This window comes from Mesoplodon densirostris, chromosome 13 (assembly GCF_025265405.1).
Source record: "Mesoplodon densirostris isolate mMesDen1 chromosome 13, mMesDen1 primary haplotype, whole genome shotgun sequence".
Classification (NCBI taxonomy): Eukaryota; Metazoa; Chordata; class Mammalia; order Artiodactyla; family Ziphiidae; genus Mesoplodon; species Mesoplodon densirostris.
In genome coordinates this window covers 59913897-59939083 of record NC_082673.1, presented here as the reverse complement: position 1 = coordinate 59939083, position 25187 = coordinate 59913897, and the positions used below count along the sequence as shown (strand labels likewise).

The 25187-nt window shown below is 36.8% G+C and overlaps 1 protein-coding gene across 5 annotated transcripts in view; it reads left to right on the top strand.

Annotated features, from left to right (window-relative positions):
* UBR5 (ubiquitin protein ligase E3 component n-recognin 5) overlaps positions 1–25187 on the top strand; it is a 140567-nt gene that overhangs the window by 53501 nt on the left and 61879 nt on the right. For 3 of the 5 annotated variants that reach the window (XM_060116573.1, XM_060116574.1, XM_060116572.1), the window contains exons 8-20: positions 189–338; positions 2341–2552; positions 12222–12338; positions 12423–12533; positions 13136–13290; positions 14618–14735; positions 17907–18091; positions 21468–21577; positions 22418–22530; positions 23784–23927; positions 24015–24126; positions 24372–24526; positions 24787–24984. In XM_060116573.1, the coding sequence (XP_059972556.1) occupies positions 189–338; positions 2341–2552; positions 12222–12338; positions 12423–12533; positions 13136–13290; positions 14618–14735; positions 17907–18091; positions 21468–21577; positions 22418–22530; positions 23784–23927; positions 24015–24126; positions 24372–24526; positions 24787–24984 (1880 nt within the window). The remainder of the gene's footprint in view (positions 1–188; positions 339–2340; positions 2553–12221; positions 12339–12422; positions 12534–13135; positions 13291–14617; positions 14736–17906; positions 18092–21467; positions 21578–22417; positions 22531–23783; positions 23928–24014; positions 24127–24371; positions 24527–24786; positions 24985–25187) is intronic. The other 2 variants (XM_060116576.1, XM_060116575.1) reach the window with 1 other exon arrangement.

Below are 25187 nucleotides of genomic sequence, written 5' to 3'. Positions count from 1 at the left end.
GCAGTTGATGTTCCTTAAAATCTGTGTTAATACCGTTAACTTTATTTCCTAGGTAGTTACTGCTTTTCTTCTCAGGTTATGTCAGTAGTCAGTCCCTGATTTTAATGTTTTAATTTTCAGGGATTTTTCAATGGTCTGCAGATTTTTTTCTCTCTATCTGCTTCATTTATATTTGTTTCTGTTTATAGAGGATCTTATGTCTCTTCTTGATGCTGACATTCATTCTGCCCACCCAAGTGTCATTATTGATGCAGATGCCATGTTTTCTGAAGACATTAGCTATTTTGGTTACCCTTCTTTTCGTCGTTCGTCACTCTCCAGGCTAGGCTCATCTCGAGGTAATTTTGCATTTATTTTTTTGTGATTATTGGCTGACTCTATGGAGAGATAGTGGTAGAATTCATTGTATTTGAACTTTTAATATTACAGTAGATGAAATCATTACTTGTTAGTGTTTTTGGATGCTTTGGCATTAAAATAGTTACTTTTGATTTTGAAGAGCCACAGTAGAACTTTAGAGATGATCATATCTACATAGTAGCATATATGTAAAGGGTTACAACTTACTTAACTGTATTTTAAAATTAGGAATATGGATTCTAAAGTAAAAGCAGAATTCTGCTTTACGGTGACATGCAGCATTCAGAGAACAAGTCTCTTTAGTTTCTTTGATTAAAATAAAGTGATTATTTTGTTCATTTTAAACCCTGGTTAGATGGAAGAGTGAAATATGAAAAAACTTACTAGAATGAGATTGATCAATAATAAATATATAGAAATGCTTATCGTACTAAAATGATATTTTCGGAAGTTTGAAATCTTGAAAAGGTATAGTACACAGTAGAGTTTAGAAAGAAGATTTTGAAATCATACAAATACAAACCTTTCTCTGTGTATGTTGATACGGATTTAGCTTGCATTTTAACTTTTGTAAGTCAGTATTTTTACTTTCCAGAATGTAAAACTACTTGATTGAAATAACAGGCAAGAATCAGATATATTATTTACTTATCATTAGTAAACTGGAAAGGATGCTGTTTTATATTAAGACCTTTCTGCAAATACCTAGTACTTGAAAGTAGTTTTAAAATAACAGACTTATGATGATCTTTTAGTGTACTGAACCTATTATGTAACAGCTTAAAATTTTTTAAAAAATAAGTGCATATTTCCTTGCCTAAAATGCATCAAGTATTGCATTTCAGATATTCAATATCTAACACAAAACTCCTTCTAAATTTCTCCCTTTTGCTTTTTCTTAGGTCATTCTATGTGGGCATCTGTTTTACTTTGAACCATATGAAATTGGTGGTACTTGACCATGTTAGATCTGCATGGATGGCAGTTTTATATGGTTCAACTTAATATTGTTTTTAATCCTTACTATCCAAGTCTTGGAAAGTTTATTTTGGTTGCCTATTTAAAAAATAAGACGTGAGCAAGCTGAAAAAAACTGGTTTTAAAAAGTTTGTAGGCCAGTTTCAGGGGAAGCATTTTTTGTAAAGTAATCTTTCTATAAAGATTCTCAAAAGAAAAAAAATTCTGTCGTGGGCTTCCCTGGTGGCGCAGTGGTTGAGAGTCCGCCTGCCAATGCAGGGGACACGGGTTCGTGCCCCGGTCTGGGAAGATCCCACATGCCACGGAGCGGCTGGGCCCGTGAGCCATGGCCGCTGAGCCTGCGCGTCCAGAGCCTGTGCTCCGCAACGGGAGAGGCCACAACAGTGAGAGGCCAGCGAACCGCCCCCCCCCCAAAAAAAAATTCTGTCTAGTTTCTCAAAAATTTTAAGACTTTTCCATAAAAATCCAGCCTATAAAATTACTCTAAACAAGGGCTTGGATTATCAAAAGTTTTATAGTTAATGGATTTTTATTTTACCCTTTTCAAGATTTGTTGTTTTTTTTTTTTTTAATCTGTATGTGTAGACTCTCTAACAAATACTCTTTTTTGGTTTATGTATCTAACGTGTTAAAATTTTAATTTATGAATATTTTCTAATAAATTTAAAAGTTACGGTAAACATTTTTAATGAAAGCCAAAAATTTAAAACTCCATTAAAAAAATCCAAAATCCTATTTAAAATAAAGCAGTTCTGCTCTAAAAGCATATAGTTGGAATTCAGAAAAATCTGCCTCTACATAGTGCTTAAAAATACTAGTTTATAATTTTCATACATTCACTTGAAAGAGTTAATGTTTTGAATGTTGCATGTCAAGCTTATTAGATTTACATTTACATGAAATTCTTGTGAGTGGATAAACTGCTGTTAGTTGCATCCTGAAGGGTCTTTACTAGAGAGTGGCTTACTTTTATCCCACTGGTGTGACCCAATTGCATACCAGTTCTCCTTCTTCCCTTAGAGAGAGACTCTGAGCTGTTGCGTGAACGTGAATCTGTTTTACGTTTACGTGAACGGAGGTGGCTTGATGGAGCCTCATTTGATAATGAAAGGGGCTCTACCAGCAAGGAAGGAGAGCCAAACTTGGATAAGAAGAATACACCTGTTCAAAGTCCAGTGTCTCTAGGAGAAGATTTGCAGTGGTGGCCTGATAAGGTATTTGAAAAGAATCCCCACCCATCCTTTCCATTTTAACTGAATTCCTGACACTCCCGCCCACCCCCCAAAAAAGGTTTCTGTTTTATTTCAGATTTTCGTACTGTCATTTAAAATGCAGACATAGGAATTCCCTGGCCGTACAGTGGTTAGGACTCCATGCTTCCACTGCAGGGGTCATGGGTTCGATCCGTGGTCGGGGAACTAAGATCCTGCATGCTGCATGGTGCAGTCAGAAAATAAAAAATAAAAATAAAATGCAGACATAAAGTGATATTTTTGTTTTGTTTTAAAATATAAGTAGATCATCTTTATTTGACAGTACAGGAGTCGTTTTAAGGAGAAGTGTTCAGTGGTGCTATTTCTTTTTCTACTTGATGAAGTAAATCAGAGAAATGAGGATGGTAGTTCCAGATAATACACCAGCATTCTGTTTCAGGACTTCTTTTCTGGTGGTAATTACACCAGTAATGAAGGGTATATTTCTTGATAGGAATTTGTTTTGTACTGTCAGGAGTAACCCATTTTCTGCAGGGCAGGTTTCTGGTCATTGTTACAGGCATGCATGTCAGGGCAAGATTAGGGATCTGTGTTTCTTTGATTAGTTAGCTTTCCCGTTTGATGGCAGTGAATTCTGACAGGCCCTTTGCTCTAAAAGCTGTGGGAGACAAAGCAGGCTGAACAGGAATGGACTGGGGGAATTATGCTCTGCATCCTGAGTGGTAGTACAATGACTAGCTTCTAGAAAGCATGCAGGATTGAAGTTGATTTGAATCTGTAAAAATCTATCACTGCTACAAGTGAAACAGTCGATACATCCTTTTATTTTACTTTTATTTTTATTTTTATTGGGGTGTAATTGATTTACAGTGTTGTGTTAGTTTCAGGTGTACAGCAAAGTGAATCTGTTATACAAATACATATATCCACTCTTTTTTAGATTCTTTTCCCATATAGACATAGTCTATTGATGGTGTGTAGGTTTCACTGTCTTAAGTGATTGGTAATTTATCTTCAGAGGCTCCTGTAGGAAGCCATGGGTTTTTCACCTGTTTTTTGGAGTGCCTGTTTCTTATTTCCAGAGCCAGTTGGATAAGGAAATTTTCTAAAGTAGAAGTAAAAGAAGATAAGAACTTGAAGGTTATCTCTAGCAGATAAGGAGGTTCTGATGTAGATTTCTTTTCTTTCTTTGAAGTTGGGATATTAAAGGAAAAATATTATTTAGTGTTCTGAATTTGTTTATCTTTCATAGTTATTGTGAGTCTTGATGTAGTTCATTTATTTTCCTCTGTATTCAGCTCATGTGGAAAGCTTGAATGCAAGAAGGAACATGAATTTCAATCAGCCTCTTTGTAAGCAAAAGGTTATTATGTTTTCTTTGGCAGCTGACAGACTTTCCCTGAATTGCATTCTCTTACTTATTTCCATAAAACTAGAAATGTTCCAATTTCTAGTTTTACTTCATATGGTAGAAGGTGATTTAAACCATTGGGCTTTTTCTTTTTCATTTCTTTCTTTTCCCCTACATTGTTCTTTGTTTCCTGTTTCTCTTGCCTTGATCATGCTAGAGCTGTGTCTGTGTCATATTGGCAGGAAGTAATAGAGGACTCATTAATCTTGTTTTAATAGTGCCATTGCATACATATTAGTGTAGGCTTCTTTGTCACACATCTGAAAGTGTTTTGAACAGTATGAGTTTAGCAAGCTTTTTCCCTGGCCAGTGTACCCTCTGTTAGAGTTAGCCGGTCTTTGTTGGCCTTTACTGATAGGCATGGTTTTGGGTATAGCTTGTTTTCAGAGACAGTTACTAAGTGCATCATAAAATCTTGACACTGTACAGGCCTTACTTACTTAGTGTGTTATTTCCTTGGTTTGTTTAGACATTGAATGAAGGAGAAATAGCAGTGTGTGCAACAAAGTATATCCTACCTATACCTTTTTTTCCTATTAAAGAAAAACCTAATTTAAAATGTCACTGAAGAACTACTTTTTATTAGCTTGTGATTGAAATTTAGATATCAAAAATTTCAGTTCAGGGGAAGAAAACAGCATAAACCTAATTAAGCTGTTAAGCATTATCCCACTTATCAACAAACCACTAGATGATTGTTTTGCAAGGCTGAATGCTACAGTCAGAAAGAGAATGCAGAGAGTTGTTAAAGGGAAAAAAGACCTTGCTTTTAGAACAGTGTGCAAAATGATCATACAGGGGCATAGGATACATTCCACATGAAGAAACAGGCACTATGTGGGGCCTTATTAGTCCTCCACAATTGGGGGTGGTGATCCCTGAGGAGGAGAAAAGGGTTTTGGGGCAAACTTGATAGGAGATGGAGAGGTAGGTGGAGAGAGCAGGGAGATATAGGGTGTCAGCACGCACTGTTTGGAAGTAGTCTCTCTCTCTCTCTGTCTCTTTTGCTTTCTCTCTCTCTCTCTTTTTTGTTTTTTGTTTTTTGGTGGGGTGGGAAGAGGGTGTCCCAGCTTAATTTCAGAAATGACCTAATCCAGTATTTATAAATTGTAAGTTTGGTTAGTATCCATGGTATTTTTCATTCTTCCTTTTGTTAGAGTGCCTGAGAAATTCCATTGTTAAATTATCTGGAATAATCTTGACTTTCCCACCACCTATTTTGAGGAACAGCTACTTCTTAAAAATTTCACCATTTTCTAGGCTAATAAAGCTCCTTTAATGGTGGAATGAATGTTCTCTTTAAGCCTTTACAGTATAATCTTAAACTGAAAATATTTGAGGTAACTTTAAACTTTATTTCCATAAATTATTTTGATTTAAATGTCAAAACTAGTATAAAAGCATAATTGGGAACCCTTGTGCACTGTTGGTGGGAATGTACATTGGTTCAGCCACTATGGAAAACAGTACGGAGGGTCTTTAAAAAATTAAAAACAGAACTACTGTATGATTTAGCAGTTCCACTTCTGGGTATTTATCTGAAGAAAATGAAAACACTAACTCGAAATACATGTACCCCCATGTCCATTGCAGCACTGTTTACAATAGCCAAGATATGGAAGCAACCTAAGCATCCATCAGTGGATGGGGACACACACGCACATGTGTGCGCGTGCCAGTATTATTCAGCCATAAACAAAAGAATGAAATCTTTCCTGTTTTCAACAATATGGATGTCCCTTGAGGGCATTATGCTAAATGAAATTAGTCGGAGAAAGACAGGTACCATAGGCTCTCACTTAAATGTAGAATCTTAAAAAAAAAAAAAAACAACACCAAAAATAGAACCAAGCTCATAGATACAGAGAACAGACTGGAAGTTGCCAGGAGGTGGGGAGTGGGAAAAATGGGTGAAGGGGTCAAAAGGTAAAAAGAAAGAAAGAAAAAAACATAAAGATTTTTCCCCTCATTAACTTTTCAGCATCTTAAAAAAAAAAAAAGCATAATTAATAATTGTAGAGATGTTGAAAGCTCCATGAAGACAGAGGTGCGGGTCATCCGGTCAGTAATTGAGTAGCCTTGATTAAATGCATATTGTGTGTTAGACCTTTTGTTCAGGTGTTAGGGTGAGAGTTTTGTAGAAAGGCAGAACAATGATGTTAATACTTTGGTGTAAGTACCATAATGGAATTAGGTATAAGAGGCTTTGGGGAATCACAGGAGGCCAGAGTGATTACTAAGAGTTACTTTGATGGGAGGGTGCAATCTTTCAATTAAGTGATTATCTAACATGGCTCCATTTGCACTTCTCAGTCATTTTTGGAATTTACTTTTCTCAGATTAGAAATTTAGTTCTGTGTTGCTGAATGTCTACATTTACATTGTAACTATATATATATATATATTTTATATATTTATATATTTATATATATTGATATTTATACCAACCTACTTCCAACAAGAATCTAAAGTGACTGATAAGAGAATAAAAAATGCAGCTACAATAGTAACAAAGACTGTTAAAAGTAAGAATGCAAAGGTAAGAGCTAAGTAGTAAATGCTGAAGGGAAAGGGCAGAGAAAACTTACACGGAAGAGTCCATACTAAGTAAATCTGCTGAAGTTGAACATAAAAACTTCTGCTTTGTGCCCTGTAACAAAACAGACCCTTTCAAATTATTTCCAGTAAGCTCCCAGAGAAGAACTTGACGAAAGTTGTGTGGTGGGTGATAAAGAAACAAAACTGATTTAGCAAGTCAGTATTGTTAATTTAAAGTCGTATCCCTTACTGTTCTGGATCTATTTTTGTATAGTTTAGGGAAAATAAGAAAATTTATTCTCCACCAGCCTTTTGAATTGTAGAGTTGTATGTTATCCTCAAGTTTCTTTGAATGGTGTTGAGAGGAAATAGTGGCATGACATTTGGTTCCTTAAATTATTTGAAGCAGCATCACTGTTGGGACAGTTGATCAAACCTGTTGGTCATTCTGCTTCGCCTTCAAGGTTCTAGAAGTGGAAGTTGCGTGAGGAAGGTCTTTTTTTTTTTTTTTTTTTAATCGACATATGGAAGCTTCCAGGAAGTATCTGTTAAAAGTTGGCTAGGTGTGTCACAAATGTACTTTAATAATGAAGTAAGAGCAAAAGGAGAAGAGGTCATAAAGAGGAAGAGAAGCCAGTCATAAGGAGAAAATGGAAACCTAGATAGGTAAGGAGAAGTGAAGTGTGAATAAGGACAGTTGACCAAATTGTGCCATGTAACCTGTAGTTGTATAACATCCATTTCAGCCATAAAACACAGCACATTGCAGTTAGAATTGGTACTTAATGGGAAAACTAGTGTTTGCTGATGGTAGGAAAATTTAAAAAAAGAAAACCAAGGTTTGTGGGGAGAAATGTAGGAATAATAAGACCAATTTTTAAAAAATATAAGTCACGAACTAGATGAAGTTAATAGGAGTTCATGTTGCTATGCTGAATGACCTTTTTCTTTTTTCTTTTAAAGCTTTGGCTTTTTTAGGTAATTTTTATCATATTTCTGACATTTTCCATCTGTGTGTAGGTAGGGATTCCTCATTTGGTTGATGTTTAATGTTCAGACAGTTGCAAATTTATTGATTAGATTCAGCTTCTAAAGGATTCGTTTTGTTAAAAAAAAAATAGAGCTACAAACTACTGATCTTTACGGAAATGTGCATATCCACCTTTTCCAGCTGGGTTGAAGCAGGGCCCAACTTGCTCAGAAGCAGCCATTAGTATTTCATCAAAACGATGAAAGCCTTGTTTTCTATGACATTGTGAAGTGTGTGAGCTAAAATACTGTTTCTTTATGTGTATTTGATTGCTTTGTATTTCTCCACCTACTGATCTAAATCAGGCAAGAGACAATAGGTGATTTTTCCATCATCTTCCTTTGGTTGGTGGTTTTGCCATCCCTCCACATTTGTCCATAATGGATTTTCAGGGCCTTCAGGGTTCACTTAGCTCATTCAGGACTAATGAGCTGGGGAACATTGGCCCATCCTTGAAGGATATAGGCAAGTCAGTTCTGAGAGTGCCTCACACACCATGCTGTGGCTGTAGGGATGAATTGTTTAGGGTTGTACTGCTCTGGCAGAGTTTTTACTCAAAAAGTTTTGAGTTGAGATGAATTTGTTCCTTCAGTTGTCAGTGTGTTCCTACTATGTGCCAAGCACCAAGCTGGACTGTGGGAATGTAGAGGTGAATTCGTTATGGACCTTCCCATAGGCAACTCACTGGGGAAGACAGACATTCACATACAATGAAATGTGTTCACAGTATGACCAGTGCTAGACTGAAGGTGTTAATACGGTATTTATAGGGGCTCAGAGTGGGGAACGACTAACACCACCCGAGAGATGTGGCAAAGACTTCACAGAGGAGATGACATTTAAGCAGTATTTTTAAGGTTAAGTAGGCATTAACCAATATGCAGAGGCATTCCAAACACATCAAGTATGGGCCTAGAGTCAGGAAAGGTCAGGGTGTGTTTGCGGAACAGTGAGAAGTTCAGAATTGCTGCTCTGTGGCGGGAGAAGGAGGAGAGCGGGGTGGAGGAGACCAGAGAGCCCCAGACAACTTGCCAGCGTTAGGATGTTGTCCTGCCAGCCAAGTTCTTAGAGAAATGACACGATGAGGTTGGTGGCGTTTGGTTTTGTATACGTTTTAAGGAGACGGGCACTGTTGTCACAGTGGGAGAAAGACGGGACCAGTAAAAACCTAGAGTCAGTGAAGAGACGGGTAGAATTGTTATGGAAGGGAATCGGGAGGCTCTCAACCAAAGCAACGGCAGTGAGGACGGATGAAGGGAAGACTCTGCGAGGAAGTGGAGACAAAACATAGCATTGGTTTGCTAGTCACCATCTGGTGAAGAGAAGAGGAAGAGTTGAAGAGATGGCCCAGGTTCCCTTGTTGCCCTCCTATTACAGGGTGGGTGGTGGATGTCATTCATGGAGATAGGGACTGCAGGGGGCATGTAGCTTTGGAGGAGAGATGATGAATTCATTTTGGAGATGGTAGGGTGCTTTTCAGACATCCAGGCAGTTGTTAATCTGCAGGTTAGTCTGGAGATAGAAGATTTACATGTTTAAAAGCATGGTGCCCCAGTGGATATAGTCACTTAGGCTGAGGGTGGAGCATAATTTGAATAAAGGGACAAGGACAGAATCTGGGTCAGGGAGTACATGGGTGGTACAAGGGAGGTGGAGAAATGACTGTAGTCATGAAGATAGGAGGAAGGCCAGTAGAGAGTAGTGACCTGTGAACAGGGGAGAGGAGAGGTTCTGGAACTGGTGATGAACAGGGTCCAACGGTTCAAAGAGTTTGAAGAGAAGATGGATTGGTTCAGTGCACGGGGCATCGATAAGGCTGTTGCAAGAGCAGGTGTGGCTGTCAGTGCGAGCCGGTGAGGTGAGACGGACGCCAAGTGACAGTTCACTTCCCCGGGCCTGAGGCTGAAGGGCAGACTGGTTTGGACGGTTGTTGAGGTCATGAGAGAGGATTGTATCCACCGTGTGTGGTGAGTTGTCCTTAGATAGTAGAGAGGGACGCTTCTTTCTCTGAGATGGGGAGGGGGAGGGGAGAATGGTGTTTTTTCAGTAAGTCTGGATGGAGATGGAAATACTCAGGAAGCTTGTGCCTTCTGGGTGAGTAGGAGATGAAGTCAGGGCAGAGTAACCAGAGTCGAATCTGACCACTTATTTGTGCCAGGTACTTTAATATATGTTACTTTATTTGGTTTTTACCGCCCCCCCCCATCGTGTTATTATTATGCCCATTTTAGAAGTGAAGAAATGGGTTCTGAGAAGTTACATAACTTATCTGAAGTTACCTACTTAATAAGTGTTGGATCCAGGTTTTGGACTCACTTGGTCTGATTCTATCACCTTTTTAACCAAGGGGCCAAGAAGGAAGTGTGAGGTAGAAATGTTAAGATAAGATTTGATGCCGCAGCCCTGGAGGAAGGACACAGTGTTTTTCAGATACCCATGGTGAAGGGAATAGTAGAATTGCTAAGTTGGAAAATTTCAAGTTTGGTCCCTTTCCCATCCCTCCATAGATGTGACTTGAAAATAGAGCTGATTGGCACTGGTAAAGTAGAAGATTAAAATTAGTGTTCTTTAGTATCTATAGTTACTGCAAGTTACTGTATAGTTTAGATTATAACAGAAAATGAACAGAGAAATACTGACTAAACCTACTGATTTGTCTGCTTATAAGTGAAAGATTGAAACTGTCAATGACATGTTATAATAAATGAATCTATAGCTTCCTGCTGCATCAGAAACAAGTTAAATGAAGTCTTGTAAACTAATCATACATCAGTGCCATTTATTGGTTTGGGGACCATTTTAATTAATAATAAATGCCCAAAATGTAGAACTTTAACCAAAGACTTGTCCATTTTAAAGCAAAATGGGGATTGAAGGGACTTACAATTCGTGTTGTTTCTAATAGAAGTCCCTGAAGAACACATACCAAAGTGTTTGAGAACTTCATCCAAACCTACTTTAAAGCATTATGTGCAATTAAGTTGTTATGACATAATTACATTGCATAATTGTTGGGTCCATTTTCTTGAGCTTATAATGTACCTGGAAAATAAACCTCTTGGGGAAAAAAAAGTTCATACTGATTATTGGAGAAAGACTATATATGCAGGCAAGATCTTATTTTAAAGAGGTATCTTGAAACTCCAAGAAAGCACTTGATGTTTTATATGCTTGTAGCAAATTGATGTTTTAATTGTAGTTTTATGGAAAGTATTAATGCTTTTATGTATTTCAGAAATTTCATTTGTTAAATGGAAATTGTTTTAAATGTGTAAATATTTGAGTCTATGTAAGCATGTATGTACTGTGCTAAAAGTCACTTGTGTTGGGCTTCCCTGATGGCGCAGTGGTTGAGAGTCCACCTGCCGATGCAGGGGACGTGGGTTCGTGCCCCGGTCCGGGAAGATCCCACATGCCGCGGAGCGGCTGGGCCCGTGAGCCGTGGCCGCTGAGCCTGTGCTCCGCAACGGGAGAGGCCACAACAGTGAGAGGCCCGCGCACCACCAAAAAAAAAAAAAAAAAAAAAAAGTGACTTGTGTTTCGGTTCGTGTGTAATATTATTATGCAACTTTTGGTTTAAAATTTTTCCTTAAACAATTAGTGGCTTACATTTTAAAAAAGAAAAATCACCAGCATGAAACTGCAAAAAAAAAAAAAAATTAGTGTTCTTTCTATACAGCTCTGAGGCGTAACCTGTTGTTGTTATAAGTCTTGGCAGGCTTCACAGACTATAGCTGAGCACCATAACCCATCTGACCAAATAAGATTGGAATTTGACAGAAACCTAAAAAGACGCCATTAGTTTAGCATACTCGAGCCAGAATATCAAAGAGAGCAGAGAAGTTTTGCAGTGGCAAAAATACAACGTAAAATCTGTTAATGGCAAGTTTTGCTGTGAGATTTCTGATCATTTTGGTCTTATGTTAAAAAAATTATCACTTTATCATTTATATTTAATTTATTGTCTGCACTTTTTATAATGTAATTGCGTTCCAACTCATTGCATGTGCATTGCTTTAAAACTGAATGAACTTTTACCTTAAAAAACAACACAGACACTTGTTTCAGCAGCTTGGAATAGCCTACAGGGAAGGAATCTTGTGTTGATACTCGACTTTCCCCACTTCAACTCCTTAGTCTGTTTTTTCTTCATTTATTCAACACATTTATTGAGTATCTACTCTGTTCACTGTTCTAAGAACAGGGGATACAGTGGTGAACAAGACAAAGCTTATATTTGAGTGAACTAGACTATAAATGAATAAATACAATATGTCAAGTTGTGAAGTGCTGTGAACTAAAGAAAGCAGAGTCAGGAGATGGAATATTAGAGTGCTGATTTTGTAGATAGTGCAGTCAGGGAAGGTCTCGTTTGAGCAGACTAGATTGGGGAGAGGGAGTGAGTCACCTGAGAAACAAGGCAAGAGAACCACAAGGACATGGTGGGATCCTGGCAGGAGCAGGAAAAAGGCCAGTATGACTGGAGGAGAGTGAGTTCGGGGGTGGGGGGGGGTGGGGCGCCCAGGCCACTTAAAGGAGGGCATTGCAGGCTGTGCTGGAGACTTTGCTAAAGCGGTTTGTGTGTTCACATAATTAACCAAAATTTGATGTAGTAATTAATGTTATGTATCCGAGTCTTTAGGTTTGGCAGTTGTTATATTTATACCACTGTGTTATTTTCACTTTACAGGATGGAACAAAATTCATCTGTATTGGGGCTCTGTATTCTGAGCTTTTGGCTGTCAGCAGTAAAGGAGAACTTTATCAGTGGAAGTGGAGTGAATCTGAGCCTTACAGAAATGCACAGGTATTTCATTATATTAAATCTTGCTTTAAATAGCTCTTCAAATCAGCATACAAAATGGTAATCAGTTTCCTTATGCTTTCAAAGAATCCTTCCTTACATCATCCACGAGCAACATTTTTGGGGCTAACCAATGAAAAGATAGTTCTCCTGTCTGCAAATAGTATAAGAGCAACTGTAGCTACAGAAAATAACAAGGTATGATACACTGTGATAAACATGTCTTAAATTCTTGATTTTTTTCCTCTCCCTGCCCCTTTTCCATCTTATTTCTATCTTTCTAACTAGATCTGCAAATACAAAAGGGTCTCAAGCCTTAGTACAGTAATCCAATGTATAATCTTTTTATTGCTGGTTTATCTCTGTATTATAATTCCTTTTCCGAGATGGCTTTCTACTTTAAGGGAAGGAAAAAATATTCAAGCTAAGTGCTGACAAAAGAGGAGATATTGAAGAACTACAATAGATAGATTGAGGAAGTATGGATATTATACCTCAGATTATCAGTGTGACTTCAGAGTCACTAAATTCGTTTAAAAATTGTTGGAGCAGATATTTACTTTCAATTAATGCCTTAGAGATGGCTTTAGACCTTTATTTCAATAACTACTATTTTGATTGATTTGCGTGAAGAAAGTATTTTAGTTTCTAGTCTTATTAAGAACCTTTTCTGAATTACTTGTTTTTCTAGCCTTTAGAATTCCCCTCCACAGTGTAGGTATTCCTTGCCCTTGTTTTGACCACAATCCTTTTGAGAAGATTACTTGTTTTTATTTAATCCTCTAATGTTTTATCTTTAGGTTGCTACATGGGTAGATGAAACTTTAAGTTCTGTGGCTTCTAAATTAGAGCACACCGCACAGACTTACTCAGAACTTCAAGGAGAACGGATTGTTTCTTTACATTGCTGTGCCCTTTATACCTGCGCACAGCTAGAGAACAATTTATATTGGTGGTGAGTATCACAGAGGGGGGTGTTTCATGTAGGTGGATGCTTTTATGTACACAGCTAGGTGCTTTGAGTAGTGGAATACCAATAGAGAAGGTCAGTTGAAAGATAATGCTTTAGACTCACAGAAAACAAACATATGGTTACCAAAGGGGTAAGGGGGTAGGGGAGAGATAAACTGGGAGTCTGGGATTGGCAGATAGAAACTGCTCTATAGAAAATACATACACAACAAGGTCCTACTGTCTAGCACAGAGAACTATATTCAATATCCTGTAATAAACCATAATGGTAAAGAATATGAAAAAGAATATACATATATATAGAATATGAAAAAGAATATATATATATTTTTACTATAATCCTTTTGAAAAGATTACTTGTTTTTATTTATATTCTATATGTGTATATATATTCTTTTTCATATTCTATATATAGAATATCCATACACATATAATATTCATATATATTTCATATTCTATATATATATATATAGAGAGAGAGAGAGTATAATATAATAAATGAATCACTTTCATGTACACCAGAAACTAACACAACATTGTAAGTCAACAATACTTCAATTAAAAAAAAAACGCTAATGCTTTATAGAGAGGGAAATTTTCACTTTGGAGCAAAGTAACATTGGAAAAAACCCTTAAGATAAAGAAAAGCTTATAAAAATAATACATACTTAGTGACTATAATTATGAAATTTTTAAAAGGTATAAAGTAGAAACAATCACCTGTAATCCTACAACCCGAATGTAACTACTATTAACATTTTGGGAGTATTTTATTAATCTTTTTTTTTTCCTATATATAAACGTGTACTTTGCTTTTACTTAATTAGAAACTTAGAGTGTTTTTCATACTTTTTTCATTTAACAGTTACATAAAATATAATTTTAAAGGTTATTAAAGTATGTCATTGTATGACTATTCTGTGCCTCATTTAATTATTCCTTTAATGTTCGGAAGGGACTTCAAATGTATTTTCTGTTGTGTTTTAGGGAATTATCAGCAACTTTGCATTGGCAGAAGTAATGTATAGGGGAATCTACTAGTGAAACAGAATTATTTGTAAGAAAATATCAAATGATGAATTTCCTGTGACTTTTAATCCTAAATGTTTAATAAAAGTGGACCCAGTTATGTATTAAACCTGTGATCAAGTTATGATTATTAATAAGTTATACATGCTAATATTATACTGAGGCAAAAATATTAGAGAAGGAATATACCAGTAATACTTAAATATAATGTGTGTAATTTCAGATTTATTTAATGGGCTTCTTCGCCGCTTATTTGTCCAATTTTTGCTTTTCCTTTTCAGGGGTGTAGTCCCTTTTAGTCAAAGGAAAAAAATGTTAGAGAAAGCTAGAGCAAAAAACAAAAAGCCCAAATCTAGTGCTGGTATTTCTTCAATGCCGAACATCACTGTTGGTACCCAGGTAAGTGTTTAGAATTAAGTCTGTCCTGAGACTTCTCTGGTGGTCTTCCTTGGGTAAGTCTCCATGCTCCCAATGCAGGGGGCCCCAGATTTGATCCCTGGTTGGGGAACTAGATCCCACATGCATGCCGCCACTAAAAGTTCATACGCTGCAACTAAGAAGTCCACATACCTCAACTAAGAAGTCCGCATACTGCAGGCAAAATAAATATATACATATTTTAAAAAAAAAAGACTAATTAAGTCTGTCCTAAGGGACATTGTTGCTCATCAAAATCATTTCTTCCCCTGTAATTAATTCCCCCATAGGCAGTTTTATAAATGAATGTCATTTGAAGGACCTGGTTCCAGTAGTATGTATGTGCCACATCACTTTTTACTCAATAGCTGAGTAACATACATTCTGCCCTGATACCAGTTGGTTTTCTTGTGGGACAGGAATCTCAGATTAGCCTGGTTTTAAGAATCACTTGGTACTTAAATGTAGAGTTTGAAAATGTAGAGTCTGGAGCCCCTTGCCTGAATTATTCCTTCAGTTGGTTGGTGGTAGGACACAGGCTTCCTTATGTGTCACAGACATCGCAGATGATTCTTACGACCAAGCAGTTTGAAAGATACTGCTCTCTGGCAGTATTGTCAGCATGAGGCAGGAGTCTTCTTCAAATCCTCGTGTTTCTACTAGTTTCTGAGATGGTTTTAGCCTCTTATATATATATCTTACGGAATGTGATTTTCTAGTACCCCAGTGGTTCTCAAAGTGTGGTCCAAGGACTCCTGCTGGCTTCTCAGCCCTTTCGGGGGATCTGTAGAATCCTTCTTTTTCCAGTTACCTATCTGTGTAAGGCTGAGTTGTTGTCATATACTTCAGCTAAAGTAACATATTACAGCGAATCGAATGCAGGAGCATACAAGGGACTCCAGCTGTCTTCCATTAAATTAGACATTAAGATATTTGCAAAAATGTAAACAATGCCACTTTTCTTGCTGATTTTTTTAAAAATGTAGTTATTTTTATAAATTATATTAACATGGGGTTTATTAATATTAAATAAATATTTAAAATTTTCAGTTTTAATTACTGTTACATTAAATACCAACTATATATGACCCACATAAACAAAAGATTTTGGGGCCCTTGGTAATATTTAATAGGGGGAGATGGTCCTGAGACCAAAAGAGTCTGAGAACTACCATTATACTTCTAATTCATTAGATTCTGGTAGAAATTTATCTTTGGGTTAAAAGTTGACATTTATATTCATTATAGCAAGTGGTGCAATGAGTGTTTAAGGACTTTATAATCCCTAATGCTTAGACAAATGTTGGGTTTTGTGACGTAACATGGCACTAATTTCCTCATCTAGCACTTTTTTTTCAATTCAGCTTTTTCTCATCACTATAAGGTGGTATCATGTTTACATTATGTATGTTTTAAAAAGTAATCACTACTTCAGCTGTTACTTTTCTCCAAAACTCAGCTTATGTACTTCTTATTTTTGTTTGGGACTCCCATTTTTTTTGGTCCTATTCGTGGTTGTCTTGTTCTGACTCCTTTGTTGGCCTTCCAACTAGGAAGTTTTCAGCAATTACCCATTATTTTGAATATTGTTGTTTAGTCTTCATTATTTACGTCAGTTGGTTTGGACAGATCTCTCTTTTCTAGGAGCTCCCCTTTTCTTATTCAGTTCACATACTGATTTCTAATGTTTTCAAAGTTCCTTATTTATTAGACTCATATTAGCAGGATATCCTGGCAGATGCCTTATTAGCATGTAGGATGACATTACTATAGACAGGGAGGGTAGAAAAATCCTTTAAAGATGCACTGAAGAAAAGTTTTAAGCAAAATAGCTTGGCACTAAATTGGTGAAACACAGCAGCATATTCCAATACTTTGGTATAGAATAAGATTTTGTTTTAAAGTGTAGAAAACTGGAGGTTTAAGACAGTCATGGCCACATAATGGGGAAATGGTTCGTATGTTAACATCAGAAGGAATGGTTGATCAGTTCAGAGCTTGCAGCTGCACCTGCACTCACAGATCGTAATTGTGGGGAGTAGTATGTTTAGCAGATACTCGTTGCATGTCTTCTTATATGCTGGATATACACCTCCTTGTCTCTAAGGTGCATTTATTTTTATAAGAAGGTATTAATGGATAACTTATCTTCTAATATATCTTGCCACATTTCTTTGACAATTATAGCCTTCTTTCTTGTTGATCCTCTTTCAGTATTTAAGCTTTCACCAGTATTTTCCAGAAATTTATGGATGAAACCTCTCTTTAAGTCAACCTAAGCAGGACATACCCTTTTCAAGAAGTCGGCTCTTCTGAACTATTCATTCTATGCCACAGAGCTATATTTAGTGACACTCAACTATTCTTTGATAGAACTCCTGCTCTGTGTCAGTATTTCCAGTTCCTGTACTTCTCAAATGTACCACCTTCTTCTGTGTGACTTATATTTAATTATAAATTGACAAAAAACATCATCATCATATAGTCCACTGTCAAATATAACGTAATTGTTAGTCACTAGATGACTGAACAGAAAGTAAGATTGGGCTACTTTAGAATCAAAAGAGATTTCCAGAAATAATGTTCATGCCTCATTTAGAGTTACTGTTGGTGCATTTGGCAGTGTCACCTTAGAGGTTATTGGTTTTAAAAGTGTGACCTAGGGGTGCTCCATGCAGTGAGGATTTATAGGTTATTCACTGCTGAGCTCAGTTAACTACTTCTAACACTAATGTCTATATATTCTTTTCCTAATTTAAGAGAAAACTTATATTATCTAGTGAAAATTCTGGCTTGTAGGAAACAACAGTCTTCTGAGGGAAACAAGTATCCGTAGAGATGAAGTTATGGAGCCTATATATAGCATCATGAATTAAGGAAGAAAATAATTTCAAATTATAAGAAACAGACAAAAAATGTAATTGTTTTGTTCACATTTCACTTTTTAAATAATAACCTTTTTAGTTTCTTCTCTGCTATTTCTCTTCTGTGTCCTTGTGGCAGAACGGTCAGGATATTTGCTGCATGAAATTTTAAAGTTCATTTTTAGCAAATGTGCCAATTATTCCTGCTCCATAATTTGGGAACACGTAACTCCTCTAGTTTGTTTTAAAATTATGTCATCTTGATGGTGATTTTTCTTTTGTTTGCTAGGTATGCCTAAGAAATAATCCTCTCTATCATGCTGGAGCAGTTGCATTTTCAATTAGTGCTGGGATTCCTAAAGTTGGTGTCTTAATGGAGTCAGTTTGGAATATGAATGATAGCTGTAGGTTTCAGCTTAGATCTCCTGAGAGCTTGAAAAGCATGGACAAAGCTAGCAAAACTACTGAAGCTAAGTAAGTACTGTGCCCTAACTAATCTTGATTTAACACCAGTTTCTAGTTTGCTCTGTATGTGAAGGGGGGTAACCAAGGAGACTTAGAGGTGTACAGTGACTTAGAGAAGTGTTAACGTGAGGGGGGTCTTATTAAGATCCCCACGAATTTTGAAAGGAATTGGTAAAATTTACTGTTTGCAAATTGGTTAATATTTGTATATTATAGTTATTCTTAATGTTTGGTGGCCAGAATGGCAGCATAGAGTTCTCTTTTGATGTCTTTGTTTTGTCATTAGAGTTCATCCTTGGAAGGTGTTGTATAGCAGTGATAGTATGTTCAGCCTTACTGTCTTAGGCAGACTTTTTCCTCCTCTCTCCATGTATAATCATCTTAATTTCTGCCAAATATTTTGCCTGCGTCTTGATTGTTGAAAGGGTTTTACAGGTTAATGTGCTGGGGAGGGAAATTCTATAAAGGATTTGTAAACTTTTGGGTTGGGGGGGATATGTGAACAGAAATACCACTGAATTGTGTATAACCCACATTCTGGGGCTGGCTTACTGTTTGGGAGCCAGGTACACAGATCTTAACACCTGTACTTTTAGAAGCATCTACTCATCTTTATAATTTGGTTGTTTGGTACATGATCTTAAACACTTTAGTAAAGTTTCAAAATTACTTTTTTTCTTAATGTTGTAAAAATACATGAGCATTATAGAAACGTGGAAGAGTAATATAATATCACATTCTAGAACTAGCGTTTTAAATATTTTGGTGTACTATTTTCTTTTATTCTAAATGTATACAAGCATTGAAAAGAAATGATTGGGACTGTACTATACATATAGATTTTTAAAGTTCTGAATTTTTTTGCTCAAATTAATGTAATGATTGTACAAGGATTACTGTTAAAATAAGTTTAAAGATATTCTTTAATAAACCAAAGCTACTGTAATTTATGCCTAATTAAGATTTTTTGCTTTATTTTGTGCTTTGTGCTCTCTGTCTTGTTTTTATTTTTTTTAATTTATTTTTTTGTTTTAGAGTATGTTTATTCAATTAAATGGATTTATAACATTTTATATTAAAGTGCAAGACATGGTGTGGATATTTTCCAAGCACATGAATTTCAGCTGGCACTAGATTTAAGAGGAACCCGTGTAAGAGAAAAAGGTTTTTTAGAATCCTTTTCCTTATCTAGCCCGTATTAGCTGATTGAATTGAGCATTCTCAATACCAGACTCTAGACACTTGATTTTTAAAGGCTTACTTCATTGCAGGCAAAGGCATAAGTGAAAATACCACATTGCCATCTCCCCTAAACTCCCACGTTTTATCCCAGGGCAGGTCATACTCTTGGTCTGGGTGTTCAGCACCATGGTGGAGATGCCTGTTGATGGCTGGTGATGCGTAACTTCTCTTGGGTCATAAGTTGATCCTTACTTGGCAGCTCTCTTCCTTTGCCTCTTCAAAGGGAGAAACCAAAGTGTTGAGTAGGATGTGACATGCCATCTTTTTTTTTTTTTAACATCTTTATTGGAGTATAATTGCTTTACAATGGTGTGTTAGTTTCTGCTTTATAACAAAGTGAATCAGCTATACATATACATATATCCCCATATCCCCTCCCTCTTGTGTCTCCCTCCCACCCTCCCTATCCCACCCCTCTAGGTGGTCACAAAGCACCAAGCTGATCTCCCTGTGCTATGTGGCTGCTTCCCATTAGCTAGCTATTTTACGTTTGGTAGTGTATATATGTCCATGCCACTCTCTCACTTTGTCACAGCTTACCCTTCCCCCTCCCCATATCCTCAAGTCCATTCTCTAGTAGGTCTGTGTCTTTATTCCCATCTTGCCTCTAGGTTCTTCATGATCATTTTTTTTCTTTTTTTAGATTCCATATATTGTCTTGTTTTTAAAAATAGGTGGATAGACTTTCCCTCTACTTGCGTTGATTGTTTGTGTTTTTTTTGTGTGTGTTTTTTTTTTTTGCGGTACGCAGGCCTCTCACTGTTGTGGCCTCTCCTGTTGCGGAGCACAGGCTCTGGATGCGCAGGCTCAGTAGCCATGGCTCACGGGCCTAGCCGCCCCGCGGCATGTGGGATCATCCTGGACTGGGGCACGAACCCGTGTCCCCTGCATTGGCAGGCGGGCTCTCAACCACTGCGCCACCAGGGAAGCCCGCATTGATTGTTTTTATCCTAGAAATAAAAGTAGCAAAATACATTTTCATTGTTTATGAAACTTTGTAAAGAGCATTTGAAATCTTTTTGATGTGCACAAATAGAAAACGAGATTAAAATAGGATGTGGTATTTATTAAGTTTTTCAGAACCTTCCTTGAAATTTGCCTTCTCTATTAATAAACTTAGTAAAAGAGCTAAGTGAAATTAAATGTTAAGAAGATAATCATTTTCATGTCAGTAGACTCTTCTAGTCATGGAAACATGCTGACTTTAAGCGTGCTCGTGATGAGTCAGTACCGGCTTGCTTCCACCGTCACAGGATTTGCAGAGCAGCCATGAGTATTCATGTGCGTTTGTACTGAGCACTTTGCTAAGATGCTGGTAAAAATAACGCTGTTTTTCTATGGACTATTTCTAAACTCAGGTGAAATTCCTGGTGGGGTTAATAGCAGGTGAGGGGGTTAAGATGATGGCCCTGATTGTAATATATACCAGCATGATCTATATATAACAAATTTCTGAGTAATTCATGACTTTTCTCTCTAAAAATTGACGTCTGCCTTTTAATGAATAAAAATATTATATTTTTACCATCTGTAGAATATTATGTAGTTGCTGTAGTTATCTTCTCGAGTATAGCATTAATGAAACAAGGAAGAGGGATAGTTTATTAATACTATAATTTCTCATTTCAGTTATAGCAGGTGATTATTCTTGGACCATCTGGTGGTAAAGTTTTATAAGCCGTTGCAAGGAGAGTTCCTTCTTTGAACTCTAGGAAATTAATGATATAGTAGACTTTTTATTTATTTGCCTTTATCATCTTTTCAGTTAAATTGCAGTGTCCAAGTCAGGGTTCACTAAAGTGTGCAACTTGTTTGCTCAAGAGGCTTATGATAAAGCTATATTGATAAATTGAGTGTAGCTTTTGTTGTTATTCCTAGATAAGGCTTATCTGAACCATTGTTCCAAGTTGTTGATAGCTTCACATAGTATATTTCTTTCCTATTTTAAAACATTAATAAAAATTTGAAGTATGCAATGAGTATCTTTTTCAGTTTGCCTCCTAAAGAATAATACCATTTTGTATAAGTTTTTACTATTTCATTCCCTAATGAGAATAAACTTGAGTCTTAAAAATAAGCCATTTGACAAGTTCCTAATATGTCATTTTCCTAATTATAAGGAGAATCTTATTTCTAATTGCAGGCCTGAAAGTAAGCAGGAACCTGTGAAAACAGAAATGGGTCCTCCACCATCTCCAGCATCCACGTGTAGTGATGCATCCTCAATTGCCAGCAGTGCATCAATGCCATATAGTAAGTTTTATGTGTAGTACACATTGGTCAGAGTAAGATCCCAGGCAGAGAGCTGTGTTCAGTTTGTTTCTGATTTGAGGCAACTCAGACCATTTTTAATATCTTTTAATATAAATTGTGTTCCTACTAGTTTGATTTTTTTCAGTGTGCAACTTTATTTAAATAGAAAAACAGTATTTACAGTGTTCAGTATTCTTGTTGTTTTTGCGAGTTATAATTTTCTGCAATATGTAAAGTGCATTGCAGTAATAGAAGGAAATAATTACCACTCTAGAATATCTGCCTACCTTTGTTGGGACTATTATTATAGATGGGTTATGGCTCAGTCACAACTTTCGCTCAGAATTTGTAGAATTTAAAAACCTAGATTTACTACTGCACCTTGGATTTAAAGAGCCTTTTTAAAAAAAGCTTCCAAAGTACATTTATTTTCTAGTTTTCATTGCTTTGTACTTGAGGAAATTGAAAGTTAGTTTTTAATAGTCATGTGCTAGTTTTAAGAACAGCCCAGCAGATCCTCCTTTTTAAACATTGGTCCGATAGCCGTAATTTTGAGGGTCCAGAATACGTTTAAAATTTTTAAATACTTCTTTGCAGTTGTTTATAGTAGTGTTAATATCGTTAGGCATTAACAAACATAGATATTTTTCACTGTGAATTCATTTAAAGTGGAAGTTAGTTATGAAAGCTCAATTCATAAAGCAGTAGTTCATGAAATTTATTTAGATATCTCAGTTATGTATCCCTTTACAAATGATCTTTGTTCATATATTTAGATGAAATCTATAAAGTCTCTTTCACATTTTCTTTTTGGTACTTACCATTTTGTTGTTGTCTAAGAACGACGACGGTCCACCCCTGCCCCCAAAGAGGAGGAAAAGGTGAACGAAGAGCAGTGGTCTCTTCGGGAAGTTGTTTTTGTGGAAGATGTTAAGAATGTTCCTGTTGGCAAGGTTTGTTCAGAATATCCAAGAATTAGTTACTAACTGAACTATAATGGTATTGGTTATTGAAGACCTTATGGTTGGTGAGTGCTCATCAACCCTTTCCTCAAGGCTGCTTTATTTGTCACCTCTAATGATCTCTTTAGTCCCATCCTTCAATCTGATGCATGTATCTCCTTTGTCTCTGACAGATGAACTGAAGATTATTATACCTCTCCTTGAGCATTTATGGTGATATTCTGCTTTTTTTAAAAAGTGTTATTTTGGAATAATTTTAGATTTACAGAAAAGTTGCAAAGAGATAACATTACTTTTTTTTTTTTTTTTTTTTCTGCGGTATGCGGGCCTCTCACTGTTGTGGCCTCCCCCGTTGCGGAGCACAGGCTCCGGACGCGCAGGCTCCGGACGCGCAGGCTCAGCGGCCAAGGCCCACGGGCCCAGCCGCTCCGCGGCATATGGGATCCTCCCAGACCGGGGCACGAACCCGTATCCCCTGCATCGGCAGGCGGACTCTCAACCACTTGCGCCACCAGGGAGGCCCAACATTACTTTTTGATACAGTCCATTCTTTGGGACTTACACAGTTTTAATGGAGATGATCTTCCATAACATTTAAAAATCTTGCTACTGTCTTTAAGCTTCTACTTTCTCTTTCCTTCTTCCTGGAGAGGGTCTTGCCTCCTAAGAAACCAAGTGAGTAGAGTTCATCAGCTGGAATGCCATTAATTTCACCTTTGTCCTTTCACATTCTTAAAAACAAAATGGGACTATAGCTGTAGAATACCTGCAAAGTAACTCTTCCTGATTGCTCTTTAGTTTCTGAAATGGGATGGTCTTTCATTTGGACTTAAAGGGCAGAGTAGATACATCATGTCCTGCAGTTTACAAAGGCCTTTTGATTTCAAATAGAACTGTAGTTTTCGGGCAGCTATGTTTTTCTAAGACGATCACATTGGCTTAAAATCAAAAGCAGTAAGTAGCAGAGGTAGGACTCAAGTATTCTGGTTTCAAGTCCTGTGCTTGGCTTTGTGTGCATTGCTCACTCTACCTATGTTGTCCGTGGATAATATGTCATGGAAGTAGATGTCAACAGTATATTTGGTGAGTGTGTTCAGGTTAATTTTACAACTTGACGATCATTGAAGAAACATACTCCTAAGGAATTAAATGCCTTCAGTGTTAAATTGGTTCAGTGACTCTAACTTGCATATTGATTTCATATGAGTTAGTGTTAACATTTATCGTATTTACCTGTATTCTAGGTGCTGAAAGTGGATGGAGCCTATGTTGCTGTAAAATTTCCAGGAACGTCCAGTAATACAAACTGTCAGAACAACTCTGGTTCAGATGCTGACCCTTCTTCTCTCCTTCAGGACTGTAGGTTACTTAGAATTGATGAACTGCAGGTAAGTGTAGAGAACACACTCAGCAGGTGAATGCCGGGACCCTGAGTATGTTACAGATTGGAGAGCAAAATTCCTTTTGTCATGCAGGTTGTCAAAACTGGGGGAACACCAAAAGTTCCCGACTGTTTCCAAAGGACTCCTAAAAAGCTTTGTATACCTGAAAAAACAGAAATATTAGCAGTGAATGTGGATTCCAAAGGTAAAGATTTTGTAACTTTTCTAACTGGCATACTCCATGTTCTATTAATACCTGTGCAGTAAGTGGGGATTAGATAAAGTGGTTTGGGGCATTTGGCAGTTTTTGTCTCCTGTGTGTAACATTATGGAATGAAATGTATCTACATTTGAAATGTGGCTAGAGATGTAAAATTTGGTAGGTACTTACTAGAGTTCACTAAAGATGTGTAACTTTTTTTTTTTTTTTACATTTATGTGTTTCTGAAGGTGTGCATGCTGTTTTGAAGACTGGAAATTGGGTACGGTACTGTATCTTTGATCTTGCTACAGGAAAAGCAGAACAGGAAAATAATTTCCCTACAAGCAGCATTGCTTTCCTTGGTCAGAATGAGAGGAATGTAGCCATCTTTACTGCTGGACAGGTATAGAGGCTTATTTTTGCTTTTGAAAATTTAAATGACAACATTGGCATTTTTGTGATGCTTAGGGTTTGGCTCTAGTTTGCTGGTTATTAAACATTGAAGAATTGAGAATATTCAACATATTTTAATACTAAGTTTCTTATTTGGTCACTATTACAAACATATAAAGTCTAATTTGAAAATAAATATAACTATTGTAAAACTCAGACATAACATTTTTGATTGGGAGCCATACTTTTTTATTTTCACCTCTCTTACAGGAGTCTCCTATTATTCTTCGAGATGGAAATGGCACTATCTACCCCATGGCCAAAGATTGCATGGGAGGAATAAGGGATCCTGATTGGCTTGATCTTCCACCTATTAGTAGTCTTGGAATGGGTGTACATTCTTTAATAAATCTTCCTGCCAATTCAACAATCAAAAAGAAAGCTGCTATTATCATCATGGCTGTAGAGGTAATCTGACTTTTGAAACTACTTGGCATTTCAATTCAGAAGGCACTGCTGGAGTCTAGGGAAACAACCTTGAATAGATCATTCATTGCCGCTTCCCTAATGGGAACTAATAGTCTATTAGGACAAGAGAGATGCGTATACCATTGATTACAGTGTGATTTAAGCGTTTGAGTAAGGCATGCATAATGTTGTAGAAGTACAAA